Source organism: Falco peregrinus, chromosome 1 (assembly GCF_023634155.1).
Source record: "Falco peregrinus isolate bFalPer1 chromosome 1, bFalPer1.pri, whole genome shotgun sequence".
Classification (NCBI taxonomy): Eukaryota; Metazoa; Chordata; class Aves; order Falconiformes; family Falconidae; genus Falco; species Falco peregrinus.
In genome coordinates, this window is record NC_073721.1 from 10,820,621 (window position 1) to 10,840,700 (window position 20,080).

Sequence of the window (20,080 nt, forward strand, 5' to 3'; positions counted from 1 at the left end):
CCTTGCTGGGTGGGAGGCTGGCAAGGATTTCGGCAGCTCTGGTGGCTGGCTGGCAGGAGCAGAGGCAGGTCAGGTGCCTGGGAACGTGCTGGGAGCATGGTGCGCGGGCAGGGGTGTTCCTTGCCCTTGGGGATCCAGCTGTTCATAGCTCTCCCAGTAGCCTGCCTGGCCAGCTCCACTGGGAGCTGTTCAGTTGACAGCCTAGTTACGTTTCTTCTGTAGAATATTCCCTTTCCTTGTGGCTGAGAGAGGAGAGCAGAGGTGGGATGAGTATAGGGCAGTTCTGTGGGAGGAATTTTCCTGTCATCACTTCATCCTCTCAGGTTAGCGTGGATAGGGGATGAAGAGGGCAGAGCTCTGTTCAGTCGAAGCTATGGATGAGCCTTGGTCTTTTCCTTCGTGGTGTAAAATTAGAGAGGCTGTTGGCTCAACTTGCTTCCTTAACAGTCCTCAAAATCAAGGGACTGTGTTCTGAATGGGATGGATTTTCCTACCTGTTAGGAGTGAAATCTCTCTAAACAGGTAATCCTATTTACAGAGATCTGATACTGTTTTCTCAAAGTGCTACATCTATGTAGAAATGTCCTTAGAGGACCACAGCTGTAGTAAAACACCACTGTCTGTATTTATTGAATAGAAAGCACTGTAGCTAGTAGTCAGCAGTGTAAACAATGTTAAAGCATTCCAGCATTTATCACACATGGTATTTTTTTTAGATATCACATTTCAGATTTTGCAGGCTTTGTCAAGCGAGTTATTGTGTCGTTTGTTCTGCCCACAGCTTGTGTTGTGTTGATTGCTGGCCGGATGATCTCGGCTTGTACTGTGGGCTAGCTCACGGGAAGATGCTTACCGAAGGGCTTGACAGCAGGCAATATTAGATTTCAGCCATCCTTTTCCATAGCAAATACTTGGATTCCCTTTTTGTTGGGAAGACCCAACTCTTAATTCGGCCTCAGAAGTTGATGTAGGACCATAAAACCTGTTGTCGTCTCTAAGAAGCAGGGGAAGCTGGAGTTTGTTTGAGATGGTTTCTCAGGTCTGGTGTAAGAGGGTAGGAGGATGATTGTGATTGCTAATGGTTTGTGGATTTTTATTTATTTGTTTTTGAAAAAACCCAGAAGCTTTGCCCCCAAAGCTTTATTTTTCCCTTCTTTATAGTTCTTAGGAAAAACAGTGTTTCTGAAATACAATTGCTGGGATCTTTGACTTTACGAATTACTTGTGTGACTTATTCTTCAGGTTACTATCGTACAGAAAGAGATAAGGGGACACAGTATGAGCTGTTTTATAAGAAGATGGATGGCATGGAATACAGACATGTCACCTTGTTCCGACCTTTTGGACCCCTCATGAAAGTGAAGAGTGAAACTGTCGATATTTCTAGATCAATCATTAACATTATTGTCCCTCTTGCTGGAAGAACTGAGGCATTTGCACAGTTTATGCAAAACTTTAGGTAGGTGCATGAGATTATATAGCGAGCTATGTTGCTGATTTTCAGTGTTTTGTTTCCTTTTTGAAATTAATTCCTGTTCTGGTGCATTTGCTACAGAGCTAATGATTCCAACATTGTGTGCAACTGCCTTGGGATGTTTGCAATTGAACCTATTGTATGGAGAAAACATTCCTTCTAAAAGGATTTAAGAGGTTCTCAGTTTGCACCAAAACCCCTTTTAGACCAAATGCCAGGGGTGTTGTGAACCTGGACACAGATGATCTTGGACATAATTTTTGTATTTACATCAGCTTTTGAGCTCCTTCCTATAAAATAAGGTGTTGGAATGAGACACACAGTATTGGAACCTTCCAATTCAAACAGGATAGCTGTGGAAAGAAGAGGGAAAACATCTTTCCTTGTTTTCCTGAGAAGCTAGTTGAAGTCTGTCCAGAGTACTTAAATCTTCTAGTACTTTTAAATGCGATAGCTTTTAAGTACCTGAAGCTTCTGTTGTGTTGCAAGTAATTTTTTAATGTCAGCTTCTCTTTGTGCTTATAGGGATGTGTGTATTCATCAGGATAAGCGTGTTCACCTCACAGTGGTGTATTTTGGACAAGATGGGCTATCAGAAGTAAAAAGCATCCTAGAATCTGTAGCTAGGTAAGTGTCGATACAAGCAATATTAATTGGCATTTAAAATGGATTTAAAAAAGATGAAATAACAGGAATTAACTTTATAGTCCATTGCAGGTTAACAGGAAAAGTAAACTTTATTCACAGTACGCTATTTTTTGGTTGGCATTTTGCAGCTTAAGTTGCAAAAGTCTGACAGAAGACTGCTGAAAATCAAGCTATAGGCCAAAAAAAGACTAATAGCAGTGGCTTTGAGGTTTCTATATGACAGTCCAAAAAAACAACAGGTGTGAGTTTTGCAGCGATTATTCAGTCTTGCTAACAGATTGATCAGAATTGAAGTTCTTTGAAACTGGGATGCGCATTTTGATAGTTCTTTCACTGGAGAATCAATTTTATTTAGTGAAAAGGAAGAGAATCCTGGTCAAAGTAGGCTGGTAGGCTGCTGAGTCTGAGAAGTTGAGCTTTGCCCTCTGTCCTCTAGGTAACTGGGCCGAAACTTGCCCTCTGCTGTAAAATGGCTTTAAATGCTTTTTCATCGTGGCGCGCTCAGCAGCAAATAGCATGACAGTAGTACGGGTGTGACATTCCCAGATGTTGCTTTTTTTTGCTCCAGAGGAACGGGACAGGTAATAGTACCTATAACCGTGTAGCAAGGGGACTCCTTCTGTGCCTGAGCTCCCCAGCTCGCCCCCGCGCTGGGAGCTGGTTCCCATTAGCCGGGAATAGGCTGGGCTCCCACCGGATCCCTGCCTCGCAGCGCTGCCCGAGGCTCTGCTCGGCGAGACGTATCAGGCAGAGGCTGTTGTGTCACTGGCTTAAAATGGGACGACGCGTGGGCCTGGCGTGTGTAGCATCTTGTAGGAAAGGAGGCGTGCTTCTGCTTCCTCCCGCAAAGCCTCCCAGCCCCAAGTTTCTGAGGCCGCCCTGCCGCACTCCCTGTGGGATGCCCCTTCTCGTGGTGCTGTGAACCCACTGGGCTTTTGTCTGGCTCTTTATCTTCCTAGTGGTGCTGCTGCCCAGTGTCTTCGCTCTGTTCTCTGCAAGCGTTGCCCTCTGAAGCATCTCCAAAGTAGATGCTTAACTTTGCTTGAAGATGTTCCCTGGGTGCGTTTCCAGTCTCCCTTTGCTGCTCCTTCCCTCTTCTTCAGCAGGCGCGGGCATCTGTGCTGCCGTATGAAACAGCGAGGCGAAGCAAACCAACGGGGATGCGGTGGCATCCATGAGTTCCGTGATGCCGGATCTCTGGCTCTCCGTTTGCTCTCCCCTCTGACCTAGTGAAGACAGAGATACTGCTCTGGATTTCTTACAAGTCAGGACTTCTTTGTGGGGACAAATGTGAGATGGCATTGTAAATTCAGACAACACGGTAGTTCGTGTCAGTTGCCAAAAGGCCTTTTTAATCTGAACTATTAAATGCAAAGTGAAGTTATAAGATAAAAGACTGAGGTCCATCTTTTTACAGTGTCTCAATGTTTAAAATAGACAGCTAAGCGGAACAGGTATTTTTTTCTCATCCTCATGATGCAACTGCCTTTGAAAAAAAATTTCCGGAGTGAAGTTACTGTAAAATGCTGGAAAAGTATAAATGGTACCTTCTGCCCCCTCCACGGATTTATTTTGGGTTTGGCTCTGCTTTTCTTCTAGAGAAACTAACTTCCACAATTACACGCTTGTCTCTCTGAATGAGGAATTTAACCGAGGCAGAGGACTTGACATGGGCGCCAGAGCCTGGGAAAAAGGCGAGGTCCTGATGTTCTTCTGTGATGTTGATGTTTATTTCACAGCAGAGTTCCTCAACAGCTGTCGCTTAAATGCTGAGCCCGGTATGTTCCTTTACAGTTGCTGTAACAGAGTCTTGTGGTCTTGTTTGGCTTAAACTGACCTGTGTTGAGTATATAGACAACTATCTTGAGTGGTAGAGCTAATGCAACACCATGCACGTAGGAAAATGAAAAATACTCTGTGCACAAAACACCGTACTATTTAGACTGAGAAATAACTTTTGCCTTAGCATAGCATGTTTTAATAACACATTGTCTTTTTTTTTGTACAGTAAGTACAGTTTTCACACTTTCTTAAGATCTGGCTGTCTAAAGGAAAGCTGGACAGTTTAATTGCTTTAACAATTAAGAATGTATGTAAATTTGTCTAACAGAACTCAATGTAGCACTTAGGGTGGAAGATGACTTTTGTTACACTGCAATCTCTTGACAAGTTTGGTTTATGTCTTCTCGTGCTTGGGTAGCCAAGACACATCACATACGAATGGTTTCAGTAGAACTGCACACCGTGCTCCTTACAGAGACTGAGCTAATGTTCCACGTTTACATCCCAAGCTCTGAAATTTTCTGACCGTTTTTCTCAAGTTTGTATGAAGCTTGCCGGTTCTACAAGCTTCTGCCAGAAAGGATAAAGCTTTCTTCAGTTAACAAGTGTGCTAGTTAAGATCTTCTCCTGTCAAACATTTGTTTGGGTTCTTTTTTTAATGCTTACTCTTATTCCAAATTTGTTGCAGCCAGAAACCATTTCCTCCAAATGTCAATTTGGAATGAATAGATACTTTTTCTTCACATAATAAACAGGCAAGAAAATCTGCTATAAGCCAGATATTTGGGTTCTGTTTCTTGGCTTTTTCTTCCATTTTTGCCTGTCTCTGCACTTCGTGAAATGAAGTATGGAGTATTTATGCGTTCATGAAATGAACGTATAAATAATTGGAAGAACTTTGGAGAGGAGGGCCGTGTGAGCTTTCACAAGGAAGGTAGTTTGAGAGGCTGCTTGATGATTCACACTAAGTTTATCACCTTTGCTTCAAGTGAGATCTGAAAATGCTTCTTGCACGTTCAAGTGTTCATGCCCAAATCAGGGTACTGAGTATTCTCGTAGATTGTCGTCAGTCCCTTTGCAGCACTGGCAGTGCAAGAGATCCTTGAAAAATGCTTGTCTTGTTTCTGTAATAGGTATAGACCTAGTGTCACAGCATGATCAGGGGATTTGTGATGCTTGATGCCCTTGCAGGACAATCCTGGATGTACACGCTTTTAAATCCTTGTGGAAAGAGGGAAGCCCATAAAACTGAAGCTTTGCAAGGTGTTACGTGGACGTGGTTATTTTTTAGCTTTATACCATTATTGCAAGGATTTGTCACTGTCGTCTTATGTGATACTGTGATATGTAATGTATATAAAAAAATTTTGTATGTAAGTATCTATAACTATATATAAATATGTACCTATAACGTATGTATTAAGTGTGTGTACATAGATTGTTTTTGATACTGTAGGCTCTGCCCTACTAGATATTATGGGAAATCCTAGCAGTTAGACCTTATGTTTGTTTATTTTCGCTAGATGGCTAATAGCTAATATTTTACATAAAGAGAATATTTCAAGTTTCCTGTTGCCTTCAGAAAGTATACCCACAGTGAGTAACAATTACCTTTTGATTTTCAGGGAAAAAGGTTTTTTATCCTGTGGTATTCAGCCTTTATAATCCTGCTATTGTCTATGCCAACCAAGATATACCACCCCCTGTGGAGCAACAATTGGTAAGCAGTGTGATTTATTCTGGATAGAATTAGTTGTGCTTTGTATTAAAACAAAATTAAGTGTAACTTAATCATCTGTTTGGGACATCTTACAACTTCGGCAGTGCGCATCTAAACACTTTTCTCCCTTATGGGCAAAGCACTTGGAAGAAAAGCTTATTAAACAGTACAAAATTCATCCTTAGATAAACTTGCAGTTCTACTTCCTTTTTTTTTTTTTTTTTTTTTAAAAAAAGAATGCTATTAATCAAATGAAGTTGGTAGTTCTGATCTGTTGCTCAATTCTGGCTTGGAAAGCCAGTATTTTAGGATAGTGGCATAACATGGCAGCAGCTTTTGTCTTATGTTCCAGCAAACAAAGAAGCGGTGAAAGGCAAAAAACTGAACGGTGCTCGATAAGCTTCCCTCGTTATCAACTCTTTTTGCTAACTACCAAATGGTAGCTGCAGGAGGTGTGCTGTGTAACTCCAGGTGTGCTCAGTCTGTTCCTTTTTCATGCTGTGGACAGCTGTGCTGTGTGTCTTAACCTTTGCCATCCAGCATCTGCCAGAACCCTTGGCTGTTCCACTGCTAATTTCATCTTCATTTTGGAATGAGAAACATTGCTTCTAGGGAAGCTTGCAGTCAAAATAATAAGCAAATAAATCCCACCAAGAGAATAGTTTTAACGATAATTTGGGGCTCAGCAGAAGGAAGTGAGTACTGAATTTCTGGGGCTTTGTTGCCTGAAGATGGAATGGCCGCAGTCGGTGTCCAGCCTGACTCTCTTTCAAGAGACTGTGTAAATTAAAATTGTTTTTGCAGCTGGGACTTGTGAGGTAGGCAGGTTTGGAGGAGAGAAAGGAGCCACAGCCCTACTACAAGAAAAGCATAATAACCCTCACCCCCTACGCTGCTAGCAAGAGCCTGCTGAAATTAGGAGGGAAGTTTCTGCCTGTGGCCTCAGGTGGTCACAGCTGAGGGAGGAGAGAGCTCCTGCCTGACGGCTCTGCTCTTGGCTTTTTTGAATCAAACAACTTGACGGTTGCTGACTTCAATCACAAAACTTACTTTTCTTGTCATATCAGAACAAGAAGAGTCTAATGTCACCTTAGAAGCTGGGTAGGAATTAGAGTATTGGGAGCAGATGATTTGGTAATAAACTAAAAAAAAAATTACTGCTTGGTCTGAGCAGATAGATAGGAAATAGAGGTGATGTGGCGGAAAGGTAAAAGTGGAAACGTGAGCGTGAGCATTTGGCATCGGATGGCAAAGGGTGAAGTGAACAGCAGGTAATTAGGAAGCTCACATCTGTGCGTGACACAGAAATACTAGAAGTGTTATATGATGCACCCTGCACCGAGCAAACGATCGGAGGAGTTTAGCTTTCTACACCACCAAGTGCAATGGATCTCCTTCAATGTATTTTGCACTTCAAAATAATCCTGTTTTAAAATTGCAGGTACACAAGAAGGATTCTGGTTTCTGGCGGGATTTTGGCTTTGGGATGACTTGTCAATATCGGACAGACTTTCTGACTGTTGGTAAGATGAATCTCTAGAAAAAAATAATAATTGTGTGTTTAAAAAATGATTCTCTGTTCTTATCTAATGACAGAGAAGTAATGCATTTATTTCTATTATTTTCCCATGCCTAGCAGTCAGACTTGCTTGACCAGTTTGACCAATGAGATAAATAATTTTTTCTGGATTTTGATGTCCCATTTGATGAGGGAGTCACAGTATTTTTTTCATAGCAACATTCCGTTCTAGAACTTCTACAAATCTTTCATTTTTTTGTGTGCTTTGTGACTGTCTGAAGCAAGTTAGTCGTGTTAAAGAAATGTGCCCCTCAAGTAAGCAACTAACGTAGACAAGAAGCATTAAAGTTTGTTCTTGTAAATAACCTTGAGTAGTTGAATGTAGTTGTTCGAGGCTTTAGAAGTCTGCTTTGGCACCCTCTTGTGGCACGCTGTTAGAACGAAGAGCAGCTCGGGGCGCTGGAATGTGGAAGACTTGAGCGATGGTCTGCCAGAAGGTGTGGTGATACAGCCCCGTGTGCTGCCCGGTGGCTTGAATACAGGCTGGCTTCTGAGAGCAGTCATTCTGCCGTGTGTGCGCTATACGCTAAATGAAGCCTTCATCATTCTAAAGTCTTGAAATTGCGCATGAGTCTGGGTCAGTATCCACTGTGGTCCTGGAAAGGCGAGAGAACTCCAAGTGGTGGAAAAGGTTCCTTTCCTTAATCTGGCTCTTTGAGCTGTGACCTGTGGAGTAATTGCTGGCATTTTTAGAGAGGGCTTTTCATATGGTGCATGACAGCTTCATTTTCCAGCTGCTAAAATCCATTATGATTGCTAAGAATAACCCACAAGCATAGCCAGTGAGGTTTGCCTGCAGTCTTCTGCAGCTGTCACATGGGATGTCATGCATAATACGATTTGGAGACGCTCTTCTAAGAGACTTTCTGACACCAACAATGCATGATCTGTGCCCTGGGCGGTTTCCACTGCAAAGGATGTGGAATGCTTGAAGCTCCTCTCCCTCAGTTTGGCACGTTTTGGCATGGAGAACTTAAAAGTGAATTGCTCCAGAATTTCTGGTATGTCGTACCAGATCGGGTAATGCATGACACAGGGACCGTCGTTCTTTGTGCCTTCCACCGAGCCTGCGTGCCGAAGTAACGTTTTTCTGATGTTGTCTTTATAGGGGGTTTTGACTTGGAAGTGAAAGGCTGGGGCGGTGAGGATGTTCACCTTTACAGAAAGTACTTGCACGGTGACCTTATTGTGATCAGGACACCGGTCCCTGGTCTCTTTCACCTCTGGCATGAGAAACATTGTGCAGACGAGCTCACTCCAGAGCAGTACCGCATGTGTATCCAGTCCAAAGCCATGAATGAGGCCTCTCACTCGCACCTTGGGATGCTGGTCTTCAGGGAGGAGATCGAGACTCACCTCCGTAAGCAGGCTTACAGGACTAACAGCGAAGCAGTGGGTTAAAATGTCAACCCCTTGACATTCGATGACTTCAAATTCACAGTGAACCAGCATCATTTTACAGCCTTAATTCAGCTTAAAAATGCAGTGCCTCTCTTTTTTCAGTGAAGAAGAGTTTAGAGGGTTTTTGGTTCTTGTATTTGTTTTCCGAGTAATTCTTTGACTGATACGCTATGACCTACATATCTTGCGAGTTCAAGCACCTCAAATTGGAAAGCGTATGTATTTTGAGGAAAGTGTCTTCAGTATCAATTGGAAAAATCAGTGGAATGTACAACTCAACACTCTTCCACATGGTACATTTCCATTCTTATATTTGCATTATTTTAAAAATTAAATTAAGTAATCTTTTGTGTCTTGAGTATTTTCAGTCTGTATGGCTCACTGCACTGTGACTTGAAGGATACTACACTTACACCCCATTGTAGAAACAAGAGAAAGGTGTGAAAAAGACTCTCACCGTGGAAGGGATGCGGGGCGTGCTGGCTGGTGTGCCAGCTGTTCAGGTTGCTGATTGCATAGCAAGGGTTTGGCGCTGTGTTTCCTGTATTAACTGACATTTACATGGTTGAATATAGAATAAGTCATGGGGGGTGGGGGGGAATGAAAATCTTTTAAAGTGGAATTTTAGAGCATGTAATGTAATTTCACACTGCAAAAGAGACACCACCTTCTTATCTCAGTGGTGGTATCAGACAAGTTGGGAATGTTCCAGCTGGGTGTTTCTGGGTCGAGTCTTTTCCCACAGTAGATGCAACATCACAGAATCCCTTCTATAAACTGAGCAATGCTATTGAACTCATTCATGTAAAGATTTTTGCCCCCCCTCCCCCCCCCCCCCCCCTCCTTATTCAGAAGCCCTGCCTGTACATCTCATCCTTTACATTGAGGAGCCATCTTTTCATTCCCATATAAATTTACAAGCAGCCCATTTGCTATTATGCCAGTATTGTCCTTTTGGTTTCTTCTTCTCTTTCTGGCATTTTCCTGACATTTTTGGAAGGCAGTCATAGATACTCTTAGCTGTTGTAGTGACCGAAAAAGCAAGTGCTATTACAGTCTTTCTTCATACAATGTCTCTGTTCCACTGATGATCCTAGTAGCCTTATTCTTCTTCACACTTTTTCAGTTTGAGGATGTTTTAGGGGGTTTGGGTTGTTGGTTGGGGGTTTTTTTTTGGTGTTTTTTTGTTTGCTTGTCCATTTGTTTTTTTGAGCATGCATAAGCAGAATTATGCTGTGGTCTCATTAGTGCCTTGTACAATGGCACTACTACTTCGCTACTTCCCTTTTGGGTATTTTGGAATGCATAAACAGTTTAAATGCAGGCAGGTCATTTTTCTCCATGTTGTCTTATATGCTACCATATGGCATGCCTCATTTTTAATACATTTCTTTATAGAATGAATGCTGAGAATGCTAATTCAGGGGTTAAGCCATTTGCATGGTCTCCACTGAATTTAGAAATTAGTTGAAAACCCTTCTTAAACCAGGTAATTAAGATCTGTTTATAAATCCAGTTTGCTTCAAGAATTCTGAAGGCAACTTAAGAATTAAATGGTGGATTTCTGAATAGCAGATACGCTGTGCAAATAGTTCTGGGCACTGATCCTTTTTATATGTATATAAAATTTGCCTTTATTGTAACTTATTGTGGAGAACAGTGTACTGTATTGTACTTAGAGTGAAGAGAATGCATTGCAAGACTTGCAATTCTTATTCTCAATATAATAAATGGAATTTCTGCATTTCAGAAATTGTTTTAAGCTGTTTTTTTGAAATAAGTTTTTACAATAATATTTTGCAGTTTTTACGATAATATTTTTCAAGGCAGACGATGTGCCAGATTCAAGGAAGAGTATTTGCAGCAAGAAGTACAACCAGCTCATTTTTGCCTCTCAAGTGGGTATCTAGCCAGACCAGGTATGAAAGTGCAGAGTTAGTACCCTGGACAACTTAAACTTACACCAGATGTTACCTTAGGGTAAGGTATCTTGGTGGTTCCTAACAAAAATGTACCAGTGAGGAAAAGAGTAGCTACGTAGGTGTGGTGATTTGGGGTAAAGATGTAAGTGGGACCTTCTACTGAGACTCCAGCCCTTAAAACTTCAGCCTCTACTGCTCTGCTGCACAAGAATAAGCATCAAAAATGCCTCTGACTGCCACCGTGCTGCTTGGCACAGGCTGCAGAGGATGCTGGGGTAGTGCGGAGGTGCTGAGTATTGCTGCAGCTCAGCTCTTGCCACTCAGCCGCTACCCCAGAAGGATCCAGTTGTCCCAGTTTCTGTGTTTTGGAAATGCAACAGACTACTGGTACTGGTAGCAGAAGGTGAGAGATCTGGCTGTTTGGGTGGTTGGGCTTATGGTCAGCAGCAAGGAAGGAGAACCATGTCAACTGTCTGCAACTGCGTGATCAAAAGCGGTTTGCGTTGTCGATGGTGGAAGGCATCCGCCTGGATGGAAATCTGGAGCTGAACTCAGTCAACAGGAACCACTTTTGAAAACTTACTTTCCATTCGTCATCCCCAAATGTGGAAGTGAATGCATTGGGGTTAAAAGGAAGTCAGGGCTCTTGGAAATAGTTACTGGCAGGGTTGGGTATTGACACGAGCGGTCCGAATGACTGATTCTTTGATGACTGAGTTTTCAGGGGCCCTTGGAGACCTGGTCTTTCTCTTGCTGCAGCTCAGCTCCCTGCGATAACTGCCTGCGTAAGAGCACGTTGCTGTGGCACACGTCGGCTGGGCCGCCTGGGGGTGTGTGGGCAGCCATCGCCTGTTGCAGCTGTCACCGAAGCCAGAACCTGGTACAGGCTGTGCGCTGTGGTAAGTCAGTGCAAGGTACTCGCAGCCCAGTGGCTGGAAGAACAAGAAGAATAATTTTAAGCATGCAATCTCCTGGGATATGTTTTGCTGCCGTGTGGTACTGGATTCGGTACACGCGCCTCGCTGCGTGCGTCTGCAGCGGAGATGGTTTTACCACCAACAGCCTGTAGAATGTTTACAGCAGGAAAATGCTCAGCTCTAATAGTACTTTACAGGTGGTGGGGCAGCTTGTTAGAAACTTTGACATTGGAAATGAAGCGTTCCTTTAATTAAAAGCTGTTATTCACGGTGTAAAATTTTGCACTTCCAGGGAATTATTACTCATGATGTACAGTTCGTGTTCCCTAATGATTTATCATTTTACCTACTCATTTGTTTCTAAATTATGATTTAATTGGTTGAGAAATTACAAACAACTATCTTAAATTTACAGCTTTTAATTCAGTCTTAAAATAGCTTTTATTATAACTCTCACGCATTTTTACTTTTGCTTTTGGGCTGGGCTATGAGCTTTGACTGTTTAGTTAAAAAAAGATATCTAAAATCATTACTTTAGATGATGATTGTCCCTTAATGGATTAATAAGTATTTTTTCTCAAAATAAGGTGCAGTGTTTTCCTGTAAGCAAGGCCTTCACTGAGCTAACTGATGAATATTACATGGGTGGATTATTTTGTCTATTTCAACAGGGATTCCCCAGAAGAGTACAGGATGCCTTGTATATTTCTAATAATCCCAAAACAGACACAGAAAAGGCTGACGCCTGCGCATCACAGAGAGTATGATTCTGTTCAGTGTACTGCTCCGAAAGTTACTCAGATTTATGCAAATACATCATGAGATCACTGCGGGGTGACTGCTTTCCTGGTCTGTTCTACTTTTCATCATTCTTTGGGAGTTTTTCAGGCAAAAAGTCCTCTGGAAGCGCTTCACTTTTTCTTGCTTCTCCGCCACGGTCTCAGGGAAAGGCAGGGGTAGAGCCCATTTCAGGACTCCAGTTTTGCAGTTGTTAGCAGTTACTGCTGCATTACCCCAAGTGAACTGATTGAGTGTTTTCTGTGGGGCTGTGGGTGGCACTGACACTTAATTGTGCTCCTGAGCAGGGAACACAAAGCAGAGTCTCTGGCCCCGCATCAGACAGAAAAAAATTATCAATTTTTTTTTTTTATCACGTTTGCTTTGCCCAAGTCCTTAGCATACCTGAAAGAAGTTACATGAGCTGTATAAATAGATTATACCCTGAAGACTGCTATGGCTCTTTTCTTCACCGCTTTAAATCTCACATCGTGTTACTTGTACTGTGTTTCTTCTCCCTGCGTGTGCTGCCCTCCTTACTAACCCAGCCTGGTTTTCTTTTGATATGGCCTCTCTCTTATTTCTTCCAACTCTGTGCCTTAAAGCCTTCAGCCCCTTATCAGCTCCAGCCGCAGAGCTCCGGGAGGCAGGAGCTGGTGGGGCTGGGTGGAGATGCCCGGCAAGGGGATGCCCCAAAGGAAAACCCAGCGGCCGGACCCCGCAGCGGGATGGGAGCTGCCGGCCTCGGCAGGAGCTGCTCTCTGCTCTTTACCACTTCTGAGAAGTGGCTTCAAACCACAAAGTTTATGAACTCCGTGCTACGGATCAGGCTTATTCTTTTTATTTCTGTATTTGTCGTAATGTGTCAACGAAGTTCTTGGCAAAAAGCAGCAATTCAGAACGGTTCCCCATACCCAGTGTTTGATTGCACACCACTGCTTCTGCTCTCTCATGGAACTGGAACAGAAATAATGGATATGCCTTTATTATAAAGTGAGTTTACAAGTGACTTGTGTTCCTGGAGTATACTGACCCCCGCGGTGTGTTTTGGCACAGAGTGTGCGTGGTCGTATAGCCGCATGGCTGGTTTCTGCCTGCTGCCATGTGCTGTAACACTGGGAAGGTTTGCTCCTCCCCGGTAAAACTTGTAACTCTTCCTTGGGGGTGTTTCCTAACCTCATCCAAGAAAGGGAGGAGATTAGTCACGTTTCAAATACAAAAATCCTCTCTCTTGAATAATAAAATCTACTCTGCATGTTGCTTTAGGCATAGATCTGGCTAAATGGCTGGAAAATGTTGGTGAAGGGTCTGGTCCCAGGCTGGCGGCTGCGGGTGGTGCAGAGCTGCAGCCACACGTCACCCCATGTCCAGGGTGCCAGAAACGGGTGTTTGCCATGCACAGACCATCGCTGGCTCGCCGGTGGAGACCTGCTCTCTGCTTTCCCAGGGCGTCCTCTGCCTGCAGAGGGACGATGCAGCCCGCACTGCTCAGCTGGGGCTGCTGCCGCTGGGGCTCTGCAAAGATAAATGAAGATATTACGCTTTGGAGTTGGAACCAACCATCTGCCCAGGGTCGGCGCTGGGGTTACGTGGCCAAGTGTTGGGCCACGGCTTTGTGTTTTGACAGATGCTGTTTCTATAATGCACTGTTCCCCTTTTATAAGCTGTGGGCCAAGTGTAAGAAGCCAGCTGTGTTTTCCTGGAGGAGTCACAGAGTTTTAGCATTAGAGTAGTAAATATAGTAACATCTGTTTAAATAGGAGCATGTTCTACTGAATTAGAGAAGTAATTATTATGTTTTTTTCAGCTGTTGCGTGCTAGCTGCATTAATTGTAGCTTTTCCTAAGGAACTTGCAGTCTGCATAGGGAAGGGGAAGCATTCTTGATTAAGGGAAGTTAAAATGAGATTAGTTCAGGGCCCCCTTTCACGTTAGACCCTTTACAGGAATGGATTCAGGTTGTACTTTTGAAATCACAAACCTGATTTGGTTTAAAAATATGTCATTCGATGGAGCTAGTTGATATGGGTGGGGACAATCAGAAAACACAGATCAAAAGGTGGAAGAAGTACAAGGAAATACTTAGCTCTGGGTCCACTGCATCAAGAAGAAAATAGTGGCTTTTTTTTCCAGTTTCGTAAAGGCTTGTGAAATACACACACCTATGAAACTCAAAACTTCTTTGTAAAATGGATTTAAGACTGGAGAGTTGCGTAAGGAGGGGAAGAGAAGTGGTGGGTAAGCCCCTAACTACTTGTGTCTGAGCGCAGATGTATATTTAAATTGCAGTTTTTAGTGTATGCCAAAATATAAACTTCTCAATAAAATAAAACAACTTTTTGCTTTGTCACATTGGTCCATAAAAGGAAAAGAACTTCCAACAGCCTTAAAATGGTGATTCAGCATAAATGCGGTAACTTGTGGAGTGCTGCATCGGTGGAAGGATAAAAGCTTTCTGTGCAGCCCAGGTGGGTTTCGCTTCTGTTTCCCTGAGCTGCCCTTGCTGTGTGAGAGATCCCCAGCTACATCTGGGAGACGCGAGTCATTCTGGTTTTACTCGGCTGTGAAGTTAGGACAAGGAGCATGGGGCTATGGCTAAAGTCAAGCAGCGTTTGCTTCATGGCCCCATGATGCTTGTCTCCTTGTCCGGTCTGGCTGCTGGCAAACAGAAGGGCTCCACCGCTGTCTTCACTGGAAAAGCTTTACGGCAAAGGGTACTAGGATAAAATGCTGCTTTTTACATTTTTGTGGTTGCACCGGCTCTGCAGACCTCTGCTTTTATTGTTAGAGCATCAGTTTTTCTTAATGTGCCCTGGCAAGAGGTGCAGGGGAGCTGGGTGGCCGTTGCAGCCATCAGGGCGCACCTGGGAGTGGGCTGGTGCAAGCACCCCTCTGCCAGCACCCCCAGCGGGCTGGTGCGAGCACCCCCCAGCTGGTTTCCGTTCCAGCATCATGATTGCCTCGGCCCCTTGCGAATTCGCTTCAGCTGGGCGGCGGGTCCCACAGCTCCTGTAGGAGCCTGGGGGGCAGGGCTGTCCCCCAAGCTGGAAGGGAGCTCCTTGGGTCACCCCCTGCCACCGCAGAGCGGGGCTACCTTGGCCACAGCTGGTGCTGTTTGTGGTAATGATGGCAGCTGTGTGCTTAATTAGGCCTTGTGGAGTAATTGGCCTCTCTCATTTGGCCCCCAAAGCTGGCAGAGAAAGGTTCTACTTCTTCCCCAAGTGACATGGTATCTCTCCTGGCTTAGAATAAGGTAAATGTTTTATTGATTTTTTCTGGGCTATGCTTCTCCGGGCTTGCACCAAGAAGGGAATGGCTTCCTTCTTTTTTTATTGGGATGCCTTGTGCACTTCTTGCTGTGCAGGGTGTGAAGAGCAGCCGTCGTGGCTGGGAGCCGTACGGCAGTACTGTGCAGCAGCAGCACTTCTGGACTGAAGGGGGGATGTTAAATCCCTCTTACGCTGAAGCCTCAAAGTTTGTATAAGGCTGCATTAAAGTGCAGCCCTGTTTTGCTTAGCGTGGTCCTGGGGTAGGTGAAATAAGCCCCTCTGAACTTGAAACGCGGTGCCTAGACAGGCGCCTGGGGTGGTGTAGCTGGTTTGTTGGAGCTGCTGTAAGTTTGTACCTGGTGTGGTGAATTTTTCAGGAGTGTTTTTAACCCTGACAGTTTCGAGGCTGCCTTGTAGCCGCAGGACTTGTGCGTCTTGTGTGACTTGAGCCTCTTGGTCTGTATCCTCTCATCTTTTGCTCCAACTGCTGCAAAATCTTGCTGATGCAAGTTAACTTAGTTAAAGCCTGTTTGTAATCTCCTACCGTAGGCAGGTTGCTTTGCAGTCAACTTGAATTGTGCATAAAAGCAGGTCTTAACTCACTGCTGCTGTGTGCCATGCTGGTGGCTTACCGAGCTCCTTTCGAGACGATCTTGTGTTTATGATTGTGGTGGTGTCTGATCTTAAAAATTCCAGCAACTAATTCTTTTTTTTTATTATTTTTTGCAATTGCTTTGGCATTTACGTGTCCGTGGGGGGCGCACGTGCTCTTTGCCGGCACCTGAGCGTTCTCAGACTCCTGCTGGAAGTGCTCTTTTAAAAAGAAATATATCTATCTCCGGAGTAAAATAAAATTTAACGTCGAGGCTATAAAACAGCCTTCGCAGATGTGGTGTACAGCCCGGCTGGCTCCCGCTGAAGGCGAGTGTGCTCGGGCAGCCGAGTTTCTCCTGCCAGCGGCAGCGGTGCGGGTTTGCGCAGCGTGGTGAAGGTGGGGGAGATGGGTGGTGGGAGCGGGAGCTGCTGGGGTCGACGGCGAGGGCTGTGGGACTGGGAGCTGCCGAGTGGTGGGAATGGTGGGACTGGGAGCTACTGGGCGGTGGGAGTGGTGTGACCAGGAGCTGCTGAGTGCAGTGGTGGCTTTGCCCTCTGGAGAGCCTGAGGTCTTGCCTGGCTTTCCTGTGGTTTTCTCAGACTACTTCGTTATGAGCCGTGGGGAAAACGATCATGTTTAAGGGATAGCTTGAAGAAAAAAAAAACAACCAAAAAACACAACCCTTTGCAGTTTCTGGGTGCTCAGGTATGCTCTGGAGAGGAGCTTGGAGGTGGGTGGCAGCTCAGGCTGCCCCAGCGTGTGGGTCTGGGCCGTGCGGTCATCGGGGTCGGCTGGGATGGCGTTCAGTCTACCTGGTGCAGCCTGTGTAGAGCAGCTGTCGAGGGTTTTTTCTGTGTTTGTTTGCTTTTAAAATCTTGTCAAAGTGACTTTTTGGTTGCTGGGTTCTTGTGAAATTCTTCTTGGGGTACTGGGATGGTGTGAAATTTCTGAGAAGTAACATGAGATGAAGTGTCTAGGAAAAAAAATCAGATTTCCTTGGATTTATGGATTTACTCGTTACTTGGATTTTATGTTTTTGAAGCGTTTTAGGAGTGTGTGTGTTTGGTTTAAATTGAGATGAGTTCTTCAGCAGTGAACTGTAATGTCCGCAGGCTCAAATAGTTCGACGTTCCATTAAATCCCGCTAGTGCCGTAAGCGATGGGGACGTCGGTCAAACCAATCCCGTACAGGTGTGCTGGCCCAGCGCCGGGGCACGCTCCTGCTGCAGCTGGTGATACATTGCACTCCTCTGTTCTAACGGATATTTGGGGAGGTGGGGTGTCGTCAGTAATATCTTATTTAAATTGAACGTAGACAACTGGATATTGTTCAAATATTTAAAAGGAAACTTCCAGTGTCGACGCTGATGGATAGCAGGATTCTTGGAATTCAAATGCCCTCAGAATTAGGAGAGGCCTTTAATTGAGACAGTGATTTAAAAGATATTAAGGACTTTTCTGTCTGTGTAATGAGATTCTGTTGCATCTCATTGGACCTCTGCCTCCAAGCAGAATTAATTAACGTTAATACCTGCTTAATCTGAAGAAGCTAGATAAGATTAGAAGTATCGGAAGCAAATTTCTGCGAAATTTAAAGCTACCTCTTCCTTGACGCGGCTCAGGTGGGGATGTGTGATGCTGGTGCTCGCGCTCGGCTCGCTTTCAAACCTGTGAAGCGCTTCCCGTGCCTTGTGTCGAGGTTGGGGTTTGACAGAAATCCCCTGCATGGCAACAGCCCTGGGTCTTGCGGGGGTTTTGTTTGCGTTTTGAGGGGGGGTTGGTAGTTTGTGGATTTTTTTGGTTTGGTTTTGTTCCCTTCTGGTAGGTGTTACGATTGGTTTCAAGTAACTGTATACTGGTTTTGCCAAATGCAAACTTGCAGAACTTTTTATATAGAAGTGCTATTTATTATTAGTTGTTAGAAGCCTAAGTATTCTTAATATAAACTAAGCATCCTAGTAGATTAGAAACAGTGTATTTATTGGCTTAGTATTTTTAATTAATGTTACATTTTCTGATGGTTTGAATTTCTTCCTCATCACACCTCTTGAGCAGAAGGCAGAGTACCTGTCTGAGACTGTCAGTGCTCCCTGTGTGACATAGGTCTTGACTGCTTTTTAGTATTTCATTATGGAAATAAACTAATATCCCACCGTTATTTTGTACCAGTCTTAACTGCATCCATTTTCTGTGCCAAAGCTGAATGTGGTATCAAGAAGCCTCAAAAACGCGGGTGTTAGAAATTGCTTGTAACGTTGGAAATATTGGAAACATTTAAATTCTTTGCCATTGTGAGTAGCATTACAGAACTGGTTACACTTTAGATTCTACCTGCAAACTACTGCAGAAATACACCCTCAAATGTCATTTCTGTGCTCCAAGGCCCGCTCTGGGGGGCAGTGGAGGAAGGCGAGCCTCTGTCGGAGGCTTGTGGGTATGTGCTGAGTCCCCAAAGCACACCTGGATCCCTCTGCCTCTCCAGGGACCAGCAAGGGAGGGAGAATTTGAAAGCAACTATTGCTAATACTTGCATGCTCACTGGCCTGGAAAATTCCTCGATAGCAGGCACTAAGGGTTTTTGATTAAGTCTTTCTGCAATGTGATTTTTTTGTTTAATTCAATTAAATTTTAATTTTTTTTTTTTTTAAATAATAAATATTTGGTGTCTGCACAGCCCTGTTTAAACGGCTGCAGAGAACTGTAGGACAAAACTGTGCTTCTGTATGCTTTTTGCAGGCTTCTCTGGTTAGTCAGGAAGCTGGGGTTGCCCTGATAAAACTATAAATGTTGCAGACTAAAGAGAGAAGATCTGTCTGCATGTCCTCAGAATTACTGATTTATCTCCAAAAGATGTGCTAATATCAATTGTCAGCTGGCTAGTCAGCTGAATTTTGCTACATGAATTATTTAGTGGAAGCCAGCTGTTTCTTGGGAACTATTAACTTGATAAATCAAGTTGCTGCTACTATAACTAAAGATATCTTACTGGCACTGAGTTACTGCTCTAATGGCAGTAAAGTGCCTGGAAAGCAATTTTATTGTTTACTCCGATTCCTCTGTAAATAGCTAATTTATCTTAATGACTGGATGGGACATAATTGGAAGTGAGTTTTCAAGGGTGTAATATGCATATTAATTATGAGTGTGAACTGGCCATCAGGAAGATTCTTGTCTGCTTGATCCTCTTAATGCTGGTAAACATCATTATCTTTTCTAATGAGCCATGATGACTGAAAGTAGCAGGGTTCTGCTCTGGGAGTCTGTTGTGGATGTCTGGCTACCAAAACAATTTGCCTGGAGAGTTTTTGACAGATTAGAGATGCTTTTGGGACCTGCAGAGCTCCAGCACTAATGACTTTTTTAAGGCTTATATCCCTGAGAGGGGAGGTAGCGTGGGTAGCACCGGGGCAGCGCGTTAGGAAAGCTGGATTTTCCTCACAGCCCTGTGCTTGTCTAGTCCCTGTGTGACCTTGGAGAAGTGGCCCTGCTTCTGTAAAGTCAGGCATGAGAAAGGGTAGTGGTCGCAACCAAAAGTCTGGGAGCGTTGAAATGTCAACGGAGTCTTGCTACAGGAAAGCCTGTGGTGTGCTGCTGCCAGCAAATGTCTCTGTGCTTGCTTCTTAACAGGGATAAGTATGTGCAAGGATAAATATGTGCAAAAAAAAAAAAAAAAAGAAACAAAAAAACCTCTTGGGACACACAAAATATTTCTACACAGTGAAACTGTTAATCGCTTTCACTGCGAAAATAAAAATATGCTGTAGCAGAGACCCGGTATCAAATACAAAAAATACTATTACAGAGAGCACGTTAGAAGTGGCAGCATGTTGTTGGCTTAGTGTTGCTCTTACTTTATGAAATATTTAACGGTCTTCCAACAAAGGCATCTTTCTAAGTCAGTAACAAGTTGGCTCACTGGGACTATAGCTTAGTTGCTGCTGGTTTGTGGCTTGATCAGTATGCAAGTGCAAAATAACCATGGAAAAAGTTAAGCCAG

The 20,080-nt window shown here is 43.9% G+C and overlaps 1 protein-coding gene across 2 annotated transcripts in view; it reads left to right on the top strand.

Annotated features, from left to right (window-relative positions):
- The window catches only part of CSGALNACT2 (chondroitin sulfate N-acetylgalactosaminyltransferase 2), a 32,895-nt gene extending 23,938 nt beyond the window's left edge, over positions 1-8,957 (top strand). For both annotated transcript variants that reach the window (XM_055805997.1, XM_005243565.4), the window contains exons 3-8: positions 1,243-1,459; positions 2,000-2,101; positions 3,722-3,900; positions 5,530-5,624; positions 7,066-7,147; positions 8,312-8,957. In XM_055805997.1, coding sequence (XP_055661972.1) covers positions 1,243-1,459; positions 2,000-2,101; positions 3,722-3,900; positions 5,530-5,624; positions 7,066-7,147; positions 8,312-8,604 — 968 coding nt within the window. In that variant the 3' untranslated portion in view covers positions 8,605-8,957. The remainder of the gene's footprint in view (positions 1-1,242; positions 1,460-1,999; positions 2,102-3,721; positions 3,901-5,529; positions 5,625-7,065; positions 7,148-8,311) is intronic.
- Positions 8,958-20,080: the final 11,123 nt, after the last annotated feature.